The sequence below is a fragment of the Neodiprion lecontei genome, chromosome 2 (genome assembly GCF_021901455.1).
Source record: "Neodiprion lecontei isolate iyNeoLeco1 chromosome 2, iyNeoLeco1.1, whole genome shotgun sequence".
Classification (NCBI taxonomy): Eukaryota; Metazoa; Arthropoda; class Insecta; order Hymenoptera; family Diprionidae; genus Neodiprion; species Neodiprion lecontei.
Genome location: NC_060261.1, coordinates 36478902 through 36504748, shown reverse-complemented (window position 1 = coordinate 36504748; position 25847 = coordinate 36478902). Strand labels below are relative to the sequence as shown.

General features: G+C 36.6%; 2 protein-coding genes and 1 long non-coding RNA gene across 7 annotated transcripts; 1 reads left to right on the top strand and 2 right to left on the bottom strand.

The window, feature by feature from the left end:
* Window positions 1–698: 698 nt before the first annotated feature.
* Window positions 699–18901, bottom strand: LOC124293133. Of its 5 annotated transcripts, XR_006903058.1 has the most exons (7): window positions 18771–18901; window positions 18382–18513; window positions 18058–18259; window positions 12696–12777; window positions 11359–11505; window positions 10995–11094; window positions 699–2057 (listed from the first exon to the last, which is right to left on the bottom strand). It is a non-coding gene; the product is annotated as an uncharacterized LOC124293133 (long non-coding RNA). The 5 variants fall into 5 exon arrangements; XR_006903059.1 differs by lacking the exon at window positions 699–2057 and having other exon boundaries at window positions 10388–11094; window positions 12667–12777; XR_006903056.1 differs by lacking the exon at window positions 699–2057 and having other exon boundaries at window positions 10388–11094.
* LOC107226599 (1-phosphatidylinositol 4,5-bisphosphate phosphodiesterase gamma-1-like) lies at window positions 11576–19968 on the top strand. Its single transcript, XM_046732822.1, has 19 exons — window positions 11576–12625; window positions 12712–12861; window positions 12950–13088; window positions 13181–13343; window positions 13437–13747; window positions 13857–14063; window positions 14242–14668; window positions 14779–15090; window positions 15328–15512; window positions 15654–15837; window positions 16352–16414; window positions 16582–16779; window positions 16910–17134; window positions 17237–17443; window positions 17531–17918; window positions 18071–18210; window positions 18391–18498; window positions 18602–18694; window positions 18812–19968. Exons 1-19 carry the CDS (start codon window positions 12388–12390, stop codon window positions 18911–18913), a joined length of 3840 nt encoding a protein of 1279 aa, XP_046588778.1. The 5' UTR covers window positions 11576–12387; the 3' UTR covers window positions 18914–19968.
* Window positions 19207–25847, bottom strand: LOC107226601 (dihydroxyacetone phosphate acyltransferase). The gene is made up of 7 exons (XM_015667471.2): window positions 25706–25847; window positions 25044–25546; window positions 23974–24384; window positions 23363–23879; window positions 22730–23022; window positions 22159–22406; window positions 19207–21826 (listed from the first exon to the last, which is right to left on the bottom strand). The coding sequence occupies exons 2-7, from the start codon at window positions 25366–25368 to the stop codon at window positions 21488–21490; spliced, it is 2133 nt and encodes a 710-aa protein (XP_015522957.2). The 5' UTR covers window positions 25369–25546; window positions 25706–25847; the 3' UTR covers window positions 19207–21487.

The following is a 25847-nucleotide window of genomic DNA, read 5'->3' as shown; positions in this document are numbered from 1 at the left end:
GTCTATTTAACATAACTAGATCTACCATTACGCTTATTGTATGCGGAGAGATTTATTTCATATTTATGCGTGAACGAGAATATCGTACATTAATCGAACGATCCCTACTGATTGTAAATAAAATTCGGTTCAAAAAATCACTCTTCCGAATCAGGTTTAATCTCAAAAATCGTGTTCTGGTTTTGAATTGGGACATTTGAGTTTGTTCGAAACGCGTTTTCCAAATTGCTGATGGTCCGATTCGTCGAAAAAGAGTCCTGAAAATCGAATCTCTGGCAAAAAGCTTTCGGTCCCTAAGAACAGCAGCAAAGGATCCGGCTGATCAGTTTGAAATTTCTTGGGTGAATTCTGGCTGATTTTGAAAATAGGCAGAATATACACATTCGGAACCTATATCGACGTAAGTTTGCGAGAGAAATCTTTTGCACTTAATCTGAACTCGGTTCGAACAGCGAGACAAAAAAGGCAACCAAAAAATACATTTTTTTATCGTTTTTCCTTCGTAATTTCTCAGCTATTAGATTCACCATGTTTCGAATACCGTTTCTGAATTCCTCGGAGTTCAATTAGGCTGGAGAAGTCTAGTTCTCTGCAGCGTGGACATTGATACGTTCGTGTGACCCCGTAGGGATCCCGGTGTTTGATTATGAGCAGATTTGCATGTATCGAATTGATTCTTGACGTTCTATAAAGACTTAAAAGTGTCCGTGTGACGGCTATGGGTTTTTGGGTCGGTGCAGACTATTTGGCGAGCCCTTGATCAAGAATCAAAGTATTCTGGGATATTTCAATGAATTTAATACAATGGTTGCATTTAGGATATGCGTACGTCAAATTGTAAAGAATTCTGTGGTCACTGAGGTCAATATTGTCCCGCTTTATTTGTTGCGCTTTTAAACCTCTCGAATTTTTATGCGCTTCTCCGTTACCTGATTTTAAGTATAAAAACTATTTCTCCCTAATCTGCAATGTCCAAAGTATGACCCTGAATTTGTTCAAGTCAATCGAAACGATACGACCACCATTTAAAGACACTGAGGTCATTTTGACCCTCCGTGACCAACATGTTATATGCAGGGAGTGTGACTAAGGAGGGTTGAACAAGATGAAAGCTGACATTTTTCGTGACCACGGCGCCCTAAACTATAAACCCTTTGCTTTTTTGGCGAAAAATTTCGCAATTTTGAAAAGTGCTGGAATAAATTCTTTGGTGCACTAATATCGACGCAATTTTGCGAGTGGAATCGATTGGGCGTAGTCCGAATCAGCTGCGAGCAATCGATCAAGAATGACGGACAAGAGACACAACATTTTCACAGGATTTCTCAAGCGGCAAAGAAAAATCCCAATTTCACAGGTATCAAATTCTAGCTGTTTATTCAATGTGCTAATTCTATTACAAGTGTTTACGTGTCAGTGTGTAGTAATTTAACAAGTTGAAAAATAGAATAGTAAAGTGCAAGACAAAAGAGGAATACGTTATCACGATTTGAAATTGCGTAATAAGTCTAGGTTTCATATGACGAATTAAGTGGGCAGTATATGTCGTCTTCAACGTCACGTGAAATCTGCTATATCAGATAGTTTCCGTCATTGTTTTTACGTATATGTAGCTTAAGTTCTGGCCTGCGCAGAGTTGCAACACGTGAAGCTGAAACTGGTAGCCCGAGTTTGCCAGCCAAACGTGTCAAACTCTCTAAAAATAGAAAAATGCAGTTCAATTTTACCCTCAGAATTTTATAAAAGTATTAGGGGTTCAAGGTATTGGACAAAATTTTGATATTTGGACTTCACTACCTTATTCAATGAATACTTAAACGTTTGGCTGGTAATTCTGACTGCTATTTTTAGCCTTGTATGCAACACATCTCTGCAGGATACGATATATCCTAGGACATTCCATTGTCTCTATTTTATGTAATCTGTATTAAAATCAATAACAAATCAATTGTCACAGCACTTCCTTTGTATTTCGTTAACTGTCGGTCGTTCGCTGCTATAGTTCTCTTTCTCTCCTGGGGATCCAATTAGTCGAGATGGGGTCATGCAAATCGATCCTGAAACAATAGATTTATTACGTCATTTTGCAAGAGGAATCGATTGCGCCTAGTCGGAATACTCAAACAATTGTTTCATCTCGCTACTATATTTTCTCTATTTTTTCACATTCCAATTAAAGATCCTAGATTTTTGAATTACTCCGTTAAAAGTGTAGTTCAGATCCATTGACCTAACCAATTACGGGAGTCAATTTGACGCACGCGAAAATCCAGCTATTTTCGGTTGCGGGAAGCCCCATTCGGCTAGCAATCTCTTTAAATCTGCAGCGTTGACTGAAGAATGTAAAGACGGATACCCCTGGATAAATTTTTCGGACCAGTTTACGGCGAGCAAGTGGGCCCAGGTGGGCCTGGAAGCGTAGAAGGTACCACTTCCTACCATCTCCGACCACCTTCTACCACCCCCTACCACCTCCTAACAGCGCCGACGACCGCGTACCATTTCCGAACACCTCCGATCACCTCCGACCACCTTCGTCCTCTTCATCCCCCTGCTCGACAATGTATTCGATAACATTAATTTTCATAATCATTCCAACAACTCTTCATTTGCTCTCTCGATCTTGAATTTTCATAGGCATAGAATCGAAACGCTGTTTTAGCTCGTCGCAAGTGAAGTATCTGCGTTGGATGGAGGAGCAGAATCGTTTTTCGAAAAGTGTTCGTATGGGAAAAAAATTCAGAGTAACTGTAATACATCACGGATGCGCTAATTTTGAACGAGATGAAATGGATGCTTCGTATATGAGACAGTATTTAACGCTGCGTAGTGATTTAAAGACCTAGGTAAAGGTGATAGGGAGAGAAAGAACGACGCTTCTTAACACTTCGAGTGTATTTTAACACACATTTGAAAGATACGAGCGAAATTTTTCATCATCCAACTGTCGCAGAACGGCAGCGTTATTAGCCGACCCGTTCACTGAAGAATATATCTTCAGTCAACGGCTGACCATCGAAGGGCCTGGCCGCTTGAGTCTGGAATCGGCAGGAGAGATGAAGTGTGTATTTCTTGTATGAATGGCGAAACCTAAAGTCATTATACATCATATCATAACATCATACATCATACATTATACATCATGCATCGTACATCATACATCATCATACATAGTATTAAAGGTCGAAACCAAAGTTCGGATGTCGGATGTTCAGAAAGTGACGTCACCAATTCAAAATCAGCTAGCCGAATTCCTCAGTCTGGAAACAACCGCGCAGTAGAGCGGACGTATGAGAGTCGCGCTCCGCAAATTTCGAGTACCGGGTTCTCAACCTCCCGGATCCCGCGTTTCGGGTCCGCTACGTATTTCGAGTACCGGGTTCTCAACCTCCCGGATCCCGCGCTTCGGGTCCGCTACGCGGTGAAACTCGACTTCCAGGATAAGCGCTCCGTGGCTCCTCGTTCATGTTTACAATAAATTATTTCAATTCGTTTTTCGCGCAAGTCCAAATTCAGTAGCTCTCATAATCTTTCTCGTAGATTATATCGATAAAAAAATTATATCAAACCTTACACATTATTTTTGATTTGTTCTCATGCTGAAAATATTTATTAGTATTCGGGGTATAACTCGAGGTGGTTGGCGGTGGTCGTTGGGGGTGGTTAGGGGTAGTTGCGGGTAATCGAGGTGATTCAGGAAGGGGGACGAGGATTTGTGCTCGGTGAGTAAAACACTTTTATAATATTTCATGGCAATTTTAATTATATTTTATCTAAAATATTTCAAACTAGTCATGTTTACATTGAATTATTTCAATTCATTTTTCGCGCAAGCACATATTCAGTAGCTATGAATAATCTTGTACAATTTATTATATTATCAATTAGTTAATTAATATTCTTATAATATTTAATGGCAATTGTAATTATATTTCATCTGAAATATTACAAACTTGTCACGTTTACAATAAATTATTTCAATTCATTTTTCGCGCAAGCACATATTCAGTAGCTATGAATAATCTTGTACAATTTGTTATATTATTAATTGATTAATTAATATTCTTATAATATTTAATGGCAATTGTAATTATATTTCATCTGAAATATTACAAACTTGTCACGTTTACAATAAATTATTTCAATTCATTTTTCGTGCAAGCACATATTCAGTAGCTATGAATAAGCTTATACAATTTATTTGTTATTAATTAATTAATTAATCAATTACTCAATTATATTAATCCTTACACAATATTTTCGATGTGTTCTTATACTGAAAATATTTATTACTATTCAAGGTATAACCTGAGGTGGTTATCGGTGGTTGTTCGAGGTGGTTGAAGGTGGTCGGAGGTGGACGAGGAGGAGGACGAGGAGGACGAGGATTTGTGCTGGGTGAGCAAAACACTTTTATAATATTTGATGGCAACTGTAATTATATTTCATCTGAAGTATTACAAACTTGTCACGTTTACAATAAATTATTTCAATTCATTTTTCGTGCAAGCACATATTCAGTAGCTATGAATAATCTTGTACAATTTATTATATTATCAATTAGTTAATTAATATTCTTATAATATTTAATGGCAATTGTCATTATATTTCATCTGAAATATTACAAATTTGTCGCGTTTACAATAAATTATTTCAATTCGTTTTTCGTGCAAGCACATATTCAGTAGCTATGAATAATCTTGTACAATTTATTATATTATCAATTAGTTAATTAATATTCTTATAATATTTAATGGCAATTGTTATTATATTTCATCTGAAATATTACAAACTTGTCACGTTTACAATAAATTATTTCAATTCATTTTTCGTGCAAGCACATATTCAGTAGCTATGAATAATCTTGTACAATTTATTATATTATCAATTAGTTAATTAATATTCTTATAATATTTAATGGCAATTGTAATTATATTTCATCTGAAATATTACAAACTTGTCACGTTTACAATAAATTATTTCAATTCATTTTTCGCGCAAGCACATATTCAGTAGCTATGAATAATCTTGTACAATTTGTTATATTATCAATTAGTTAATTAATATTCTTATAATATTTACTGGCAATTGTAATTATATTTCATCTGAAATATTACAAACTTGTCACGTTTACAATAAATTATTTCAATTCATTTTTCGCGCAAGCACATATTCAGTAGCTATGAATAATCTTGTACAATTTGTTATATTATCAATTAGTTAATTAATATTCTTATAATATTTAATGGCAATTGTCAGTATATTTCATCTGAAATATTACAAATTTGTCACGTTTACAATAAATTATTTCAATTCGTTTTTCGTGCAAGCACATATTCAGTAGCTATGAATAATCTTGTACAATTTATTATATTATCAATTAGTTAATTAATATTCTTATAATATTTAATGGCAATTGTTATTATATTTCATCTGAAATATTACAAACTTGTCACGTTTACAATAAATTATTTCAATTCATTTTTCGTGCAAGCACATATTCAGTAGCTATGAATAATCTTGTACAATTTGTTATATTATCAATTAGTTAATTAATATTCTTATAATATTTAATGGCAATTGTCATTATATTTCATCTGAAATATTACAAATTTGTCACGTTTACAATAAATTATTTCAATTCGTTTTTCGTGCAAGCACATATTCAGTAGCTATGAATAATCTTGTACAATTTATTATATTATTAATTAATTAATTAATTACATTAATCCTTACACAATATTTTTGATGTGTTCCTATACTAAAAATATTCATTACTATTCCAGGTATACCCCGAGGTGGTCGGAAGTGGACGAGGAGGAGGACGAGCTGGACGAGGAGGAGGACCAGCTGGACGAGGAGGAGGACGAGGTGGACGAGGAGGCGGCGGGGTGGGTCGCGGGAGAGGAGAGGATGGGAGGCGGAAGGGGCGGGGGAGGGAAGGGTTGGGGCAGGGAAGGGGGAGAGGTGGGCGGGGAAGGGGGAAGGGAAGGGAAGGGAAGGGAAGGGAAGGGAAGGGAAGGGAAGGGAGGGGTGGGGGTGGGGGCGGGGGCGGGGGCGGGTGGCGGGGGCGGGTGGCGGGGGCGGGGGCGGGAGGGAGGGAGGGCGGGAGGGAGGGAGGGAGGGAGGGAGGGAGGGAGGGCGGGAGTGGAGGGTGGAGGACGGATGTCGATGCGAGCCCGTTAGAGTTAATAGAGCACAACACCCCCCGCCCACCCCTTCCCGCTCCCACCCGCCCTCCCGCCCGCCCGACCTCCCTCCCTCCCTCCCTCCCGCCCTCCCTCCCTCCCTCCCTCCCTCCCTCCCTCCCTCCCGCCCCCGCCCCCGCCCCCGCCACCCGCCCCCGCCCCCACCCCCACCCCTCCCTTCCCTTCCCTTCCCTTCCCTTCCCCCTTCCCCGCCCACCTCTCCCCCTTCCCTGCCCCAACCCTTCCCTCCCCCGCCCCTTCCGCCTCCCATCCTCTCCTCTCCCGCGACCCACCCCGCCGCCTCCTCGTCCACCTCGTCCTCCTCCTCGTCCAGCTGGTCCTCCTCCTCGTCCAGCTCGTCCTCCTCCTCGTCCACTTCCGACCACCTCGGGGTATACCTGGAATAGTAATGAATATTTTTAGTATAGGAACACATCAAAAATATTGTGTAAGGATTAATGTAATTAATTAATTAATAATTAATATAATAAATTGTACAAGATTATTCATAGCTACTGAATATGTGCTTGCACGAAAAACGAATTGAAATAATTTATTGTAAACGTGACAAATTTGTAATATTTCAGATGAAATATAATGACAATTGCCATTAAATATTATAAGAATATTAATTAACTAATTGATAATATAACAAATTGTACAAGATTATTCATAGCTACTGAATATGTGCTTGCACGAAAAATGAATTGAAATAATTTATTGTAAACGTGACAAGTTTGTAATATTTCAGATGAAATATAATAACAATTGCCATTAAATATTATAAGAATATTAATTAACTAATTGATAATATAATAAATTGTACAAGATTATTCATAGCTACTGAATATGTGCTTGCACGAAAAACGAATTGAAATAATTTATTGTAAACGTGACAAATTTGTAATATTTCAGATGAAATATACTGACAATTGCCATTAAATATTATAAGAATATTAATTAACTAATTGATAATATAACAAATTGTACAAGATTATTCATAGCTACTGAATATGTGCTTGCGCGAAAAATGAATTGAAATAATTTATTGTAAACGTGACAAGTTTGTAATATTTCAGATGAAATATAATTACAATTGCCATTAAATATTATAAGAATATTAATTAACTAATTGATAATATAATAAATTGTACAAGATTATTCATAGCTACTGAATATGTGCTTGCACGAAAAATGAATTGAAATAATTTATTGTAAACGTGACAAGTTTGTAATATTTCAGATGAAATATAATAACAATTGCCATTAAATATTATAAGAATATTAATTAACTAATTGATAATATAATAAATTGTACAAGATTATTCATAGCTACTGAATATGTGCTTGCACGAAAAACGAATTGAAATAATTTATTGTAAACGTGACAAATTTGTAATATTTCAGATGAAATATACTGACAATTGCCATTAAATATTATAAGAATATTAATTAACTAATTGATAATATAACAAATTGTACAAGATTATTCATAGCTACTGAATATGTGCTTGCGCGAAAAATGAATTGAAATAATTTATTGTAAACGTGACAAGTTTGTAATATTTCAGATGAAATATAATTACAATTGCCAGTAAATATTATAAGAATATTAATTAACTAATTGATAATATAACAAATTGTACAAGATTATTCATAGCTACTGAATATGTGCTTGCGCGAAAAATGAATTGAAATAATTTATTGTAAACGTGACAAGTTTGTAATATTTCAGATGAAATATAATTACAATTGCCATTAAATATTATAAGAATATTAATTAACTAATTGATAATATAATAAATTGTACAAGATTATTCATAGCTACTGAATATGTGCTTGCACGAAAAATGAATTGAAATAATTTATTGTAAACGTGACAAGTTTGTAATATTTCAGATGAAATATAATAACAATTGCCATTAAATATTATAAGAATATTAATTAACTAATTGATAATATAATAAATTGTACAAGATTATTCATAGCTACTGAATATGTGCTTGCACGAAAAACGAATTGAAATAATTTATTGTAAACGCGACAAATTTGTAATATTTCAGATGAAATATAATGACAATTGCCATTAAATATTATAAGAATATTAATTAACTAATTGATAATATAATAAATTGTACAAGATTATTCATAGCTACTGAATATGTGCTTGCACGAAAAATGAATTGAAATAATTTATTGTAAACGTGACAAGTTTGTAATACTTCAGATGAAATATAATTACAGTTGCCATCAAATATTATAAAAGTGTTTTGCTCACCCAGCACAAATCCTCGTCCTCCTCGTCCTCCTCCTCGTCCACCTCCGACCACCTTCAACCACCTCGAACAACCACCGATAACCACCTCAGGTTATACCTTGAATAGTAATAAATATTTTCAGTATAAGAACACATCGAAAATATTGTGTAAGGATTAATATAATTGAGTAATTGATTAATTAATTAATTAATAACAAATAAATTGTATAAGCTTATTCATAGCTACTGAATATGTGCTTGCACGAAAAATGAATTGAAATAATTTATTGTAAACGTGACAAGTTTGTAATATTTCAGATGAAATATAATTACAATTGCCATTAAATATTATAAGAATATTAATTAATCAATTAATAATATAACAAATTGTACAAGATTATTCATAGCTACTGAATATGTGCTTGCGCGAAAAATGAATTGAAATAATTTATTGTAAACGTGACAAGTTTGTAATATTTCAGATGAAATATAATTACAATTGCCATTAAATATTATAAGAATATTAATTAACTAATTGATAATATAATAAATTGTACAAGATTATTCATAGCTACTGAATATGTGCTTGCGCGAAAAATGAATTGAAATAATTCAATGTAAACATGACTAGTTTGAAATATTTTAGATAAAATATAATTAAAATTGCCATGAAATATTATAAAAGTGTTTTACTCACCGAGCACAAATCCTCGTCCCCCTTCCTGAATCACCTCGATTACCCGCAACTACCCCTAACCACCCCCAACGACCACCGCCAACCACCTCGAGTTATACCCCGAATACTAATAAATATTTTCAGCATGAGAACAAATCAAAAATAATGTGTAAGGTTTGATATAATTTTTTTATCGATATAATCTACGAGAAAGATTATGAGAGCTACTGAATTTGGGCTTGCGCGAAAAACGAATTGAAATAATTTATTGTAAACATGAACGAGGAGCCACGGAGCGCTTATCCTGGAAGTCGAGTTTCACCGCGTAGCGGACCCGAAGCGCGGGATCCGGGAGGTTGAGAACCCGGTACTCGAAATACGTAGCGGACCCGAAACGCGGGATCCGGGAGGTTGAGAACCCGGTACTCGAAATTTGCGGAGCGCGACTCTCATACGTCCGCTCTACTGCGCGGTTGTTTCCAGACTGAGGAATTCGGCTAGCTGATTTTGAATTGGTGACGTCACTTTCTGAACATCCGACATCCGAACTTTGGTTTCGACCTTTAATACTATGTATGATGATGTATGATGTACGATGCATGATGTATAATGTATGATGTATGATGTTATGATATGATGTATAATGACTTTAGGTTTCGCCATTCATACAAGAAATACACACTTCATCTCTCCTGCCGATTCCAGACTCAAGCGGCCAGGCCCTTCGATGGTCAGCCGTTGACTGAAGATATATTCTTCAGTGAACGGGTCGGCTAATAACGCTGCCGTTCTGCGACAGTTGGATGATGAAAAATTTCGCTCGTATCTTTCAAATGTGTGTTAAAATACACTCGAAGTGTTAAGAAGCGTCGTTCTTTCTCTCCCTATCACCTTTACCTAGGTCTTTAAATCACTACGCAGCGTTAAATACTGTCTCATATACGAAGCATCCATTTCATCTCGTTCAAAATTAGCGCATCCGTGATGTATTACAGTTACTCTGAATTTTTTTCCCATACGAACACTTTTCGAAAAACGATTCTGCTCCTCCATCCAACGCAGATACTTCACTTGCGACGAGCTAAAACAGCGTTTCGATTCTATGCCTATGAAAATTCAAGATCGAGAGAGCAAATGAAGAGTTGTTGGAATGATTATGAATACTAATGTTATGGAATACATCGAGCGCGCATCGAATAGAATCCCATTTCGAAATGAATAATTCTTCTATTTTTATATCATAGCCAATTATTGTAAACAATCTAGTTTGTCTCCTGGAAAATTATAAAATTTATAGTATGCATCACGTACCAATCGTAAATGGGTCATATTTATCAATATCGTACATGGACCGCACATACATACCTATATCCTTTTATTTATCATATACTTTTTGGTCTCCGCATCATTATTACATCTGATCTATTATTATTTATGATCTATCCATACATTCTTCTCTCGGGTACCTATACTTTAATTAAATCACTGTTTTGCTACGAATATTGGACGAAATTTGTTCTCAGTATCAATTTCTTGCATCACCGACAAGCCGGTAAGTACACACAGGTCAAGTACTGGCTTGGGCTTACCCATAGACTTATAAAAGTCTATGGACTTACCATTGCGAAGACTGTGTTACTCGGAAGGCGAATGCAGCCAGCATCAAGACGAAATCGGTAACTCTCTGATGTTCTGCAATAAGTTCTCAACTCTATCATTGGAAAATCTCAGGGAGCGTAAGCGCACGACGATTTTTGGTTGTCACATCAAAGCCCATTGGGGCAACTTTCTTTACATTCTTCAGTCAACGCTTCAGGAAGTAAAGAAGTAAATTCCCTAGATTATTCAATATGTTTATCGACAAACAACTCACCCGCTGAAAAAGAATGGCTTCGGTACTGGATAGTAAGCGCACATCGTTTTTTTACCATCACCCGATTAATACAGAGCATGCTGACCGCAGCGAAGTGCAACTGTAGTAGTCGAAACAGAACAAATCACAAACATTAACAATCTACACGATAATGCGCGGACGTAATTATTCGTCAATGATAAATCATAATTTCTTTATAGTATAAAGTAATGTTCTATTGCACACACTGGTGAAATCGTTTACTTATTCGTATGAAATCTCGACATAAATTTCGTGTGCATTTAATTCACGTGAAATTACATTGTTTCATGGAAGTACCAATTGCTTGAAATAATCAGTAAGTTTAATCAGGACCATTGCGTACCTTTTTTATCGCATTTTATCGAATTAGCTGGTAGATTTTACTTCCACTTTCAGATAGCCGCGAACGGTCGAACACATATTATACCCACGTCTTGTGTAAGCCTTTCTACGCTTCAGAAGTGCCAAGTGTTGAGATCCAAGTTAAAGGCTGCAAAAATTTTATATTGATTCCACGTTAATATCGAATTACTGACACTAATCATCTGTGGGGTGAAGAGAGTTTGGAATTGAAATCTCCAAACAGTACTGCTGTTCTTAATCTCATCAGAACGTCGATTCCAATGTTTTCGTTCAATTTCGTTGGTTAATTCGATGATATTGAATGCAGCGCAAAGTGATGTCTCTAACATTTTTTAGCATAGAAATTCTATGTTTATGTAAAGCGCATTGCGTCGCCTGACATTAACTCGCATTCGTTTACTGCGCGTTTATCTTGCGGTTTTGTGGTTCAAAGCAGAATCGTATCGAGCTCAAAGCTGCAACTGAAATGAAACTACAAGGATATTTACTGGTGCTCTCATTCGACGTTTGCACATTCAGAAACGACCACGGCACAGTGAGCAACAACACAAGGGCTCATTGATTATATGGACCAGTGAAATACTGTTCGCATTAGGGACTGACTTTCGATATCAAATATTCAACAATTAATATTACGTGGGACAAGATAATATCGCATGTGAATCAAGTTCCTAGTTGTATCAGCGAAAAGGGTGGTGATTTAATGTGCTTAACAGAAGGCGCGAAAAGTCCGTGACACGTTATTCGGAAAACGATACACTCTGTGAGGAGGGTCAAAAATAAAGTTTTGAAATGTGTTTGGTTTTGGAATAAAATACAGAAATTTTCCATTCTATACCGTCAACACAGAGGTTTTTTAAGTAGTGTATACCAGCAGGCGTGCTCGATTTTCATTTCCCCGACTGAGAGTTGTCCATTTAAGAGGAGTTCGAATCCAAAAGATCCGTAAAATAAAACAGCATTGCGGAAAACGAGTAATATTCCCACGGCCCTCAAATCGTTTACAACCATGGTGGAACCACCAAGTATGCCTAATAATTCAGACTACGTCGAGCCTAATCCTCTCGACACAATGAGTGAGACTCTACCAGACACAGATGAAGTGATCAAGATAATGGAACGGGGGACATTGGCCTGCATATTTGACTTAGAAAAACGCCCGGAGGATAAACAGCTCATGATACGGAGGGAAACCAGGCAAATCATTTGGAAAAGAAATGTTAATCTTCGCTCGTACGATGGTTCCGGTAGGAAATGCACTCTCTTGGTAAAAATAAAACTTACGTACCTCTTACGTCAAACTCGTTATTCAAATACCTGTCGAAATTTGCAGTCGAGTTCAGGGACATCAAAGAGATCAGAAGTGGCAGGTGCTCCAAGGATTTTGAAAGATGGCACTCTGAAACAAAAAAAATGAAAGCAGTGCGGGCTTTTGTTATCTATTACGGATCTAAGTTCCTCCTTAAAACAATATCTGTATACGGTTTGTAGAAATGCTTTCGTGAACCTTTGATTATTAATTTCAAAATACACACTAAGCAGCATGTTTTATTTGAAAAAAATCTGTTAAGTGCCTACTGAAAGAGACCGTTTAATTTGGGAGTTCGGTCTACAGTGTTTGATGAGTGATACCAAGAAAGCTTCGTCCGCCGCGCTGTTTCACAGTTGGTTGCAAAAAGAGTTTTATGAAATGCAAAGCGCGCAAGGAACGTGAGTAAAATATTCTAAAGCCAGGAAATATCTGCTGCTATTTTCATTCCGTTAATAATTTCATATTGATTGACTTGAATACGTTTAAACAGAATGGAGTTAAAAAATCTGAAGGTATTTTTATCACGACACAATTGTAATCTTTCCACCCCGAAACTTAAGGAATTTTTGGAAAATTTTAATCCAGAAAACAAAGACGAAATAGAATTTGGTGCTGCTGTTAAACTGTATCACAAATTATTGTCCGAACACGAAGTGAGTATGTGCATAGAACTATTTTATACAACACACAACAATCGTAATAACCAACGATTCTTATAGTGCTGACAATTTGTTCTTTCAATTTAGAAATTCACGGGCTACGACAGATTACTTAGTTACTCGGAAAACGGAGAAACCATGACTGTCCAAGAGTTTCATAAATTCTTGAACGAAGAACAGAAAGATCCAGTTACAGATGAGGCAGAGGTTGCTCGATTTATTACGGAATATATTCACGAATTACGAAAAGATGATGAAACACCTTACTTAATGATGACGGAGTTTTTCGAGTTTTTATTTTCCAAAGAAAATGAAATTTGGGATACGAAAAATGACCAAGTTACACAGGATATGACTCAACCTTTGTGCAATTACTGGATCGCCTCGTCTCATAACACGTGAGTTGACGAGAAACTCGTTCGATCAGGAAACCTTTACAATCAATTATTTTTTACGCTGATACCAATGATATCAATGCTCATTCGTACTGATCTTTATGACATAAAGATACTTGACTCGCGATCAATTGCTCGGCGAAAGCAGCTGCGAATCGTACGCTCGAGCTCTGAGATCAGGCTGCAGATGCATCGAGCTGGATTGTTGGAACGGATCGGATGGAATGCCTGTCATTTATCACGGACATACGGCAACGCCAAAAATCAAGTTTATCGACGTGATAAACACCATCAAGGATCACGCCTTTGTTACTTCTGAGTAAGTATTTATAGGGTATATAAGCGTCATAAATAATCCACAGTATATTGTGAAAAATGTATGGACGTCAGTTTTCACCAATTGTTTCAGTTTTAGCCAAATTTTGAACTTGTACGTTCGCAGAGCTCTATATTTCCGAAACGATCGATTATTATATTGAATAATATATACTTTACAGTTACCCAGTCATCCTTTCGATTGAGGAACATTGCGACTTGTATTACCAACGCAAAATGGCTTCGATCATGCGAAAAGTGTTCGGTAAAATGCTCCTAACGAAACGTATCACCAGAGTCGAGCCAGAGCTTCCGTCTCCGGAAATGCTACGTGGAAGAATAATATTGAAACACGGAACACTCCCGGATCGCGTAGAACAGAAACCAGTGGTAAAGCAACCAATTCCCGACGAAGTGGAGCAGGAAATGGACCTAAGGAATACCATAAAAAGCGGTATTTTATACCTCGAAAATTCAGTTGAAAAAACTTGGATTCCGCAATTTTTCGTACTGACTGAACGGAAGTTGTACTACACTGATATTATTTTGAAGAATTCGGAAACAAATGTGGAAGAGGAAGAAACAGGTTCGACACCCCGGGCATCTGGAGTGAGCGTGCCATTTTACTACACATCACACTACACAATAATTAAATATTCATATACACTTTTGCGGGATTCCAAACACACATTTGTCATGCACATTTTTCTTTCGAAAAGGACGTGCCGAACGAGGAGTTACACTACGGGGAGGAATGGTTCCACGGAACGTTGAGCAAAGGAAGACAAGAGGCGGAAGAGCTGCTCAACCGCTTTTCGCACCTTGGCGATGGGACGTTTTTGGTCAGGCAAAGTGGAGTCTTTGTGGGTGATTACTGTCTCTCGTTTTGGCACGGAGCGAAGCCAAATCACTGCCGCATCAAATCGAGACAAGAGGGGGGCCGAACAAAGTTCTACTTTGTGGATACCATCTGTTTTGACGACCTTTACAGCCTCATAGTATACTACAGGACCCACCCGCTCAGAACCCAAGTAATTGTTTATCTGATATATAATTTACAATGGCAGGGCTGAATCTCGGATGATTTCAATTCAAAGACAACTCTCTTTCGTGAGAGATTCACATAGTCAATTTAATAAGAATAATTGTAATGTCATCTTTCTAATGTCTAATGGTACGAAACACGAGGCTCACCAGCTCGCTATAAATGTTTCCCGGCTGAGTCGTAAAAATGATCACTGATTTGATTTACGCTTTGTGTTATACAGCAAAGATTAACGATTTTGCTAACTCAACCGGTCCCTCAACCGAGTAAACATGAAGAGAAGAATTGGTGGCATCCTGAATGCACTCGTGAAGAAGCTGTTAAGCTTCTGAAAGAAGTTTTCCTTGACGGAGTCTTTTTAGTGAGACAAAGTGAGATGGAACCCCATACATATGTTGTTTCATTCAGGTAACTGTTAAAATGATTTATCATCCGGAATTGACGATAGATTATAACGTCGATTCTTCACCTTTCAAATCAAATTATTCTGCACAAACTGCAGTCTTTTTAAAATAGTAACGAATTTACCAATCGTTTTGTGTTGAACAGAGCAGACAGAAAGATCAAGCACTGTAGGATAGGGGTGGAGGGTCGCCTTTACACTATCGGTGTTTTCCAGTTCGAAAGCTTGGTCGAATTGATCAGTTACTACGAACGTCATCCCCTTTACAACAAGACTAAACTCTCTCATTCTGTTACCCAGTGTCAAACAATGATGAATCAGAATGGCGTGGTAAGAATTATAAAATTCATTTCACGTTCAAATGGTGATGATTAACGAATCATTCCACGCCACAGTATAAATACAATTTTGCCAAAGCTTCTGAATTTTTCAATCAAATAACCTTTCAACTTTGAAAGTGACGAAGAACGAAAGCATATTATTGCTTCGGTTGCCAAGCACTGCCATTATTTCTTACACGTTATACGCAGTTCAGCACAGAGTGACGTTGTGGTCTTAAGTTTATTTTTAGCACTTTCTTGCCGATAAATGTTGAGAGGAATTCTCAAGCTAACAGCGGTTTGCGTATCGCATACATTTCAAAATAAATATACTGCGCAGAAAGCACTGCTTTCACTTTTAACATAATTATAATTATTTTCCGTATTATACTTTTCAAAGTAAATTAAATAACTAGTCTAGTAAGGCATTAAAGTTAACTACGTTCGTAGAATCATCATTATTTATCATTCATTGAATGCAAAAACTTTGACTTGTATTTTGTTGTTCTTTATCATTGTTGTAGAACGCAGAGTTTGCAGCCCTTTGCTCGGCTGGATATATGGATCACAGTTATTTCGCCGCAACGGTAAATCATTAATCAAGGAAATGACCATATGACTTTACGTCATTGGCGGTTTTCGATTAGATCGTGAATTTTTAAACCGTAATACGTTTATTTTCGATAATTTTTATCACATCGCGATCGCGTCGTATGAATATTTGAGCATGAAATCAAGTAAATATAAATTTCAGGTAACGGTGAAAGCGATTTATGATTACATAGCGAACCGAGACGACGAATTAACATTTTCGAAACACGCGATAATTACAAACGTCAACCGCGGCGACGGAAACGGAGGCTGGTGGCGAGGAGATCATGGAGGAAAAAAGCAACTACTATTCCCTTCCAACTTTGTTGAGGATTTTGAACCCGACGTCAATCACGATGAAGTATGCTACGGAGTCGAGAGAATTTACATATTTATACCCTTTTTTTCAAACTTCTTCAACATTTTTCAACACCCGTTGTTATTCATAACCTTGTGATTATAATTTAATTGATAACATGTTTACATCACAGTCGCCGGAAATGATAATAGTGGCAAATCTTCAAAAAGGATCCCTTGATATTATGGGCGCAGAGGCGACTTTCATACCACGAGACCGGCCAGGAGTCAGTGGCATTATCAGAGTAAGAAACTCGAAAGTACCCGACGTTGTTTTTGATTTAGCTGCGTTGTCAGATGATTCCGCAAAGGATTGGATGAGGTGCCTTAAAGAAGCAGTGAAACACGCCAGCGCTAAGGTATTATCGCATATTTACTCGCTGAAGAATATTCATCGACGAATTTCAGCCTGCAAAGTTACACCCAATATATACTAAAAAAATTGGTCCCTTCTTTCGCAGCAAAAGAAACGTAACGCAATGGAGCAAAAAAAGAAGATAGCAAAGGAAATGTCTGATCTCACGATATATTGTTGTACTGTTTCATTTGATAAGGAGTCAATAGTCCAAAATGGATTTGTATGCCACCAGATGAGTAGCTTCCAGGAAACAAGAGCTCAGAAGCTTATATGTACTCTGGAAAATAAATTTTTCCTCAAGTATCACCAGGTAAAATACGCGTAGACATATTTTCACGCATAATTTGAGCTAAGCTAAGGAGACGACCTTCAGTCATATCATTTTGCAAATTTTCAGTTTCAACTAAGCAGAGTCTATCCAGCAGGATTACGATTTGCTTCCTCAAATTACAATCCCGTTCCCCTCTGGAATTCAGGAAGTCAAATGGTAGCCCTGAATTATCAAACCGGGGATAAGTACATGCAGCTGAACCAGGGAAAGTTTCGAGAGAACGGCAAGTGCGGATATCTTTTGAAACCCGAGTTCATGAAGAAGGATCACTTTGATCCGTACGATAAGAATACGCTGATCGACGTAGACACTCTGAAACTTAAACTGATAATCATCGGCGCGAGGCACTTGAGGCAATTGCCGAAAGGACTCGGTTACCCTTCTGTCGATATTGAAATTATCGGTACCGATTTTGATACCGGGGCTCACAACAAATACACGACACAGACTGTAGGTGAGTTAAATCGAAGAAAATATTTTACACCTGTATAACATGTATAATAATCCACGTCCGAGTTATTTTCACAATATGATCATTACCCGATACATCTCTTGGTTTTGCTCAGTTATGAGAATAATAACTAATGAAATACCTATATATTTCAGAGAACAATGGCTTCAATCCAATATGGGATGAATGCTGCGAATTTGAGGTAGAAAATCCAGATTTTGCCATGTTGCGATTCGTTGTTCACGACGAAAGTGTATTTGGAGAGGGTATTTTCAACGGCCAGGCTACCTACCCGGTACAAAATTGTTTTATATCTTCAATTGCCTTTGAAGAAGGAAGTTGTTCTGAAATGTATTAAGCGATAATAAGAGACTCATCGGCTCTACTAAATATTTTACAGTAATTTGCACATTAGCAGAGATTTCATTATTGAAGATTGGTAATAGGAAATAAAAACTTGTCGTACTTTATTCAGGTTCGTTGTTTGAGGTCAGGTTTCAGAAGTGTGCCATTGCAAAATAAATTCAGCGAAGAGATGAAATTTGCTTCACTATTAGTTCATCTCACCATTGAAGTTGTAAAGGTAAGTCGAACCATGCTGTATAAAAGAATATGTGCAGTAAGTTTATAAACAGCTTTGGTGTTGTATTGACTAATTGTCTAATTATCTTAATTTACGATTCCAGAAACCTGAAATAACAAGGACCGACTCATCTAAAAGCGGATTACATGAGAGTGCTCTGGAAGTGAATAACATAACTGAGAACGGCAATGTATCAGTAAGTAGAAGCGTACATCTTAAAAACATTCATCACAAGTTACCAATCAATCATTCTCTGACAAGGAATGACTCACAAGTAGCGTACCACGTAGTCGGCATAAATACGTTATTGCAGGAATCAGATGCCGATTCTTCAATTTTCTACTACTCCGTTGGAAGCAGCTCTTCCCAGAGCGAATTGGATATGACTGGTCACAGTCAGATTCTTATACCGTAGAAGATTTTCAGCGATAAGAGTCCAAGCGCAATGGTCTCATGGCAACTTGCTTGTGGAAAGGAACGTCTGAGGCCTGACTATCTGAAGAAGCGTTTGTACCGCATAAGCGTCACTAATTACGTATGTAAAATATTTCACACAGCGGTGTCGACACCTTGTTATTAAAGTGGTTCACCTTGGCACGTTAATGCTTACTGAGTAATCGATGTCAGAGGAATGTTGTGCCAAGTGTGAAATACCAATATGTGACGTTTCGTTCCAGAGTGATCGTTGATAAAAATTGTGAACAAAACTTCTCTTCAACTGAACAAAATAATCGTTATAATTATTATAACCGTTATTTTTTTATTATTATTGTTGTTATTATTTATATTTCAGTCATATTATACAAACAGTTATTCTTTTACTTTTCACCTTATGTTTCAGATTAATATAAGAATTTATACGCGCTTGAACTTACGAATGAACGTGACAAACACATTATTTTGATCTCTTCACTACAGATTATTGTTATATTTTTGATTATTCCTCTACTACACGACGAAGGCATATCCGGTTAGATATGGAACTTTAGTTAAGTTTTCGTTAACCTCGTACGTGTAGATGTGTTTCATAGCGTAATACTAAGGTTTGTAATACATTGGCACACACAAATACATTATATATAATGAAAAAAAAATCACTGCTATAGATATAAACAATACAAATGCCATCAGTAATTTGAATCCATTCGTATACCATCTTCGATACCACGAAGAGCAATACTTTAAACATCTAATACGAATCAGTATGTGCCATTTAATAATATTCTGTGAAAAAATCAGTCTCTTAAATTCATGAAAATTTGCGAATCACCTTATACGATTTAGCAAGACTGCGAAGAAACACCATATACGTATACGTATGTATACATATTACGGAGGTGCGAGTTCCCGAAAGCTTGCGAAGCAAGGTTTGGGTTCGGGACGGGTTTGTATCGGATCGGGTTTTTTGGCGATCCCGAAATTGTTGGGGAACCCGAAATCTTCGTAAGACCTGAGATCTGTGGGAAACCAGACATTTTTGAAAAACAGGAAACGTGGGTAGCCTAACTTACCTAAAATTTGTAATATTGGACTAAATGCTGCTAAAAAAAAATAGCAAATAGTATATACATATAAATGACATCAATATTTTCAGTAAAAAGTGTATAATTTTTCATCGGGAGATCAGGAAATCCCAAAAATTTCGATTCCAAAAAAAAAATATTCAGCATTCTCATCCCATTTTTGAGTCATGACGAAAAGATGTGTTTTAAAATACCTGATTTTACAAAAAAATTTCATCCATTTTAAAAATGTTCATCGTCGCATAAAGGATATTTCGATTCGCGACACTTTTCCAAATTAGCAGAAAAATTTCGAAAAATTAGAGGTATCAATTTTTGACCGAAAAAAGCCAAAAAATCTATTGGACATCAAAATCTGAGGGGGTAAGGTCCATGATCCGTTGGTTTGATGTGGAATGCCCGATATACATATAATAGATATGGTAGGTAATACTACGCGTTTTTCACTGAATCATCAGCCTCAACTTCATTCGTTATTATATGGCAACATTAAACTGGTAAATACTAACTCGCTATTATGTAATCCAGGATGTGAATAGAACAAAGAGCCCAAATTCGAATTAAGCACATATTGTAAACGTTATTTCTAATATCGATTGGGAAGTTTTTGTTATTCGTTACGGACGTTAATGACAGATTAATATTAATATACGATTGCTAACTCAAATATAATTTGAATCATGTGAATCCATGATGAAACGTAATTCAAGGAAATTCATTAATGTTTGATTGCTACATCGAGATGTAAACTTTAATACATTTCAATTGGTATAGTGTCGTTTGAAAAAAAAACGTCGAACGAAGTTTGGTAATTTTTCGTCTTCTGTTCAAAGTTCTCGTCTTTTACTTGCACTGTTTTTCACGTACATACTTTCACATTTGAGCTCTTCGAAAATTACGCGCCATACCTGATACACATTATATAAATATATTAAGAAATTACACATTAATGACAGTTCAATCGATTGGGGATTTTCATTTTGACTTTCCAGGTCAAACAATATTATGTAACAAGTTCGATTTCTCATTCGCAAGTAATAGCTGTCACCTTGGCTGCGACTGATTATTTGAATTACATAAATGTAGAAACCTCCACAAAAGAATAATATTGATAGAATGAACTTGTAACGTCTGCTTATTTATCCATCTTACCTTGCGAACAATGTTTCTTTATATTTTCCACCTATTAATCCAAAGGAGAGGAAAAAATAACCTTTGTTCAATTGTTTCAACTTCACAAACAAACGACCTTTTTCAAATTGACGTTTGCTAGGATAACAGATAGTATGATTTAGACTGACGGTGAGAGGGCCTTAATAAATAAAATATATAATAATAATAGATATAATACAGAAATGAAAAAAATTGTTGACCTTATTTCAAGAACTATTCTTCGCATTCAAACAATAATCAAGAATTCTCATTCTTAAAATTGATAAAACTGCGATGCTGCGAACAAAGCCAAATCATAACTTTGATTGAGGGACAGAGGAAGCACGTGCGGCTGGCAACATTCTGATATCAAGGTACGATCCTGGAGGACTGAGTAACTTCAAATTATCTAATTCTGAAATTAATGCACTTATACGTATTTTGTCAGGGGAGTAAGCTGTGTGTGGCGGTCTTCCAGATGACTTTATAATGCCCATCGAAACAAGGCTAACAAGTGTAGAAGTATAAAGGTCGAGAGATAAAGAATAAGGGAATCTAAATATTCCTTGACCCTCGAATAATAACAGCTCTGTTTGTTTTTGTGTGTTTTTCAATATGTAGCATTCTTTAGCTTCACCGATTTCATCATTCCACTGAAACAGAGCGATAAAAAGAATTATTTTAAGAAAAAGGGAACGATCTATTGAGTATACAAGTTGTTAAACTTGATTTTCTCAAATACTCTAAAACAAGATTTCACAGATATTCATAGTGGTGAATGATAGCAAACTATTTAGATGAAGAAGGACAAACCAGAATCAAATAATGAATCTACTTGAAACAAACTACTTGATTTTGAATATGAATCGAATATGGAATAAATCAAGCTTTTCATATGTCACAAGAGATGTAAGCAACGGATTTACTTCATCTAATCAGTGCCACAGATAGAGTCAATGTAATATTACAATTATACAGATATTACCTGATGGAGTACAGTGCACGTGACATAAGAAGCAGCGAGGAAAGGCAACAAGAGATTTCGTAGGAGAGAGAAAAGTTTATTGTTATTGCCTGTCACCAAAGAATTGTTCTCAAGCCGTACGCAATCCTCAGCTATTAGGAATGATAATCCTTCCTTCCACTCTGCCATAGCTATAGGTTTTTCAGAAACAAGTGCAAACTCGGTACAAAGCAATTCTCTGAGAATTGTATACCTTGCAAACGATGACTCTGTAAAAACCAATTTCATTATCTATCGGTTAGATTTTGAATACTTTTTGTTATGAATAGCAAAATTTGTATCACAACCAATTTCTCAGCTATTGACCTAGTTCTACAAGACTACAGCCTGTCATTACTGTTGTCTGCGTTACTGACTCATATTATTATTTCAATTCTATGTTCATAAAATGCAACTACAAGTTAGAGATAATTCACTATCGATTGTCAGTTCAAAATATCAACATCTGATGTAACTATTGAAGAAATTTACATAGACCATTCGTCATCATTTCCGAATAATTGACCTAGATTATTTATAAATGTGTATTTACCTTTACTAGTACCAAATTTGACAATAGATACTGCTACTAAAGCTGGCTTAGCCAGGAATGCCATCGAGGGATTCACGTAAGTTGCCATATTAATTGCTGGCACAGCTAAACGCATAGTTTTCTCAGTCAACACATGGCCTTTTACTTTTCTTGGATCGCAGGCTTGGGATTCTCTGTGTCTTTCCATCAGCATTAATTCACCACATGAATCAAATTTAAGCAGCTCGCGATGTGTAAACAGAGAATCTAATACTTCAATTTTCACATCGTCGTCATTCACATCGCTTCCAGGTCTGTACAAGATCAATGTTTTTTACTTAGCCTGTTTCCTATGCGAAAAAGGAATCAGGTTTGTCACATTCATATTTTCGTAGGTTTTACCCCAAGCATTAAAAAAATCCTAACGACCAATCATGCAAAGTTGAAGACAATTATGTTTGCGCACAAATAAATACACGTGAGAAACATTCTTGGCTGGTCAATACTAAACAGTGTTCACTTCATGAAGGAATTCAAAACGGTCGTGAGTTCTAACAACTTGGAAATAAATATTTAAGAATGAGAAACTGTATTCTTCAACAATATTGAAGGTTTGTAAAAGTTGTCGAAAGCCGTTACATAGTGTTCACTTACTTGTTCCCTCCAGGATGAACTAGAGCCTTTATTGCATGAGTAAAGATGTCTTTGAGCCAACGATAATCAGCTAATAAAGTTTCAAGAATATAAGGCTTTCTAGGATGAGAGTGTACCCTTTCATTAAACAGCAAAGCTATAAGATTGAACGGTGAAAGTGGGGTGTGAAGTTTCTGACTGTCAATAATTGAATATGCCAATCCAGTGACGACTTCAGTTGACGGTTTAGAATACGGGGATAAAGCACTTTTCCTAAGGGAATCAACGTCAAGAAATTGACGTGCTGAAATAGGCGGTGCTACATTAATGTATGCATTTCCATAGGCACAAGGTTCTTGCAAAACTGACAACGATTTAAAAAGTCCTGTCGTGGATTCTGGTGGTTTGGGAACTCCCAATAATTCGTACGCAAATAATAGCTCTTCCAATGGACGATCGTACGTAATACTCACTGGAACAAATTTAATATCGGGCACTTCCGCCTTCCACAAAGCATCTAAAATCATCCCGAGCAAACCTGCCAAAGGTAGTAGGTATCGCAAATATATAAAACTAACAAATAGTAAAAAAAAAAGTCGAATAGACAGAAATACATCTTTTTTACTGCTCACCATATTTTGGTGCCAAACTTTTCTGGCTCCTGCTACGCGTACCCTCAATAAAAAATTCTATCGCCCTTTCGCTATGTATCACGATGGATGATATATATGCTTTAAATACTTCCTTGTATAATTGGTCGGTGGCAAAACTGCGGCGCATGTAAAACGCTCCTGTTTTACGCAACAATTCACCAACGACTTGCATTCGATAAAAGTCCATCCCACTAGCTATGTTTGGTATAGCCATATCGTTAGAGAAAAGTACGTACGACCATAATATAAAGTCTAAATAACTTCTGTGAGTTGGTACGTAAACATACTGCACCGAGTCGTTACGCATTTTTTCTTTAAGATCCAACAGAAAAGTCTGATTTACTCGAACACTCTTGAGTATCCTCTTTAAGCCTTTCGTCACTAAGATACCTAGACAGAAGAACAAATATTAGCATTCCCATGAATTATTCATCATCCTCTATTCCTAAAGGTAATTCTTACTATTTGACTAAACATTTGCCAATATGCATCTAATTACTATCTCGAGGATTTGTACATTTAAACAGACCTCATATTCATGAAATCCTTTTATTTTTCATCTCTTTTTTCAGCTCTCAGACAATTAGTATTGAAACATTTTTCAAGCTTTAACAAGTTAGAGATGTTTTGTGGCTGATTTTTCTCCATCTCAATGATGAATTACATACAATAATGTCAGAGATTCTCGTGATACAAACAATTGATGTGTAAAATTGAAATTATCAACTACTTTGCAATATAGAATAAATAGTTTATCAGCGCTGTCATACAAACATGACGTAACTTGTTGTATCAAAATTATGGAAGACTGAAAAAAAAATCAGCACAATCACACAGTTGAAACGAAAATTAACTGATATAAGTGATTCAATTTTGGAGTAGAAACAGCGAACTTCTGAAACGAGTTTTCTGTTTGCTACAGACTCTCAAATTACATGTAGAGACATTAAAGTAGTTTACCAAACTGATGAAGAGTGAAAAATACATTTATTGGAAGCTTGATAAAATCTATTTAATGTGGGTAGATAGTATACGATATGTGGAATTACCTAGACACCTGATCGCTGACAACTGTGGCGCGCCTGCCATTTCTTCCAACATTTCACGAGCCTCATTTTTCACAACAGAAACAGGAACTTTTCTGTCACTGGCTAGAGCTTGAATTAATAAAACTATCCTGGGACTGTCCAGGATTGCTTTGATAGTTTGCTCTCTGGAGTATCGCAGAGCACTGGGCAACTTATGGGGAAAAACAGGATGAAGCGAACGGAACATCCACATAACATCGCTTGATACTCGTCGTTTTTCGAGCAAGTCTGCAAACATTGTATCTGCTCCCTGCGAGCCCACTGTTTCCACCGTTTTCTGCATCATTCTTTCACCGAATGACTATCACTTCCAACAATCCGACTCACCGACAATTGAAAGGTGTAGTCATCGGATATTGAGGTGGGAAATAATTCATACAAAGAATTCAAGACAGGTTTAATCTCATTAGCGTTGGAAATTCAGTTCCTCAGGCAACAACATACAGTGTCGAAACATCGGGAACCTGGCACATTTAAATACACCCAATAATTGGCATCGCATCTGGACAGTGACCACTTATTAAACACCACCCGAATTCACTACTTCTCGCCTATGGTCATTTCATATTTTTATCTCTTATTCGGCAGACAGAAATTAGATAAACAACGCTATGCCAACTTACCGCGCTACTTCACAAGCAGACGAAACGCGCGAAAATGATCGATCACCTACATACATACACACACTTCGCGCACATGGGTGAATTATATAACCTCACACCGACAAGTGTACGATGCTCAACACTACAAGGGGAATACCTTTTC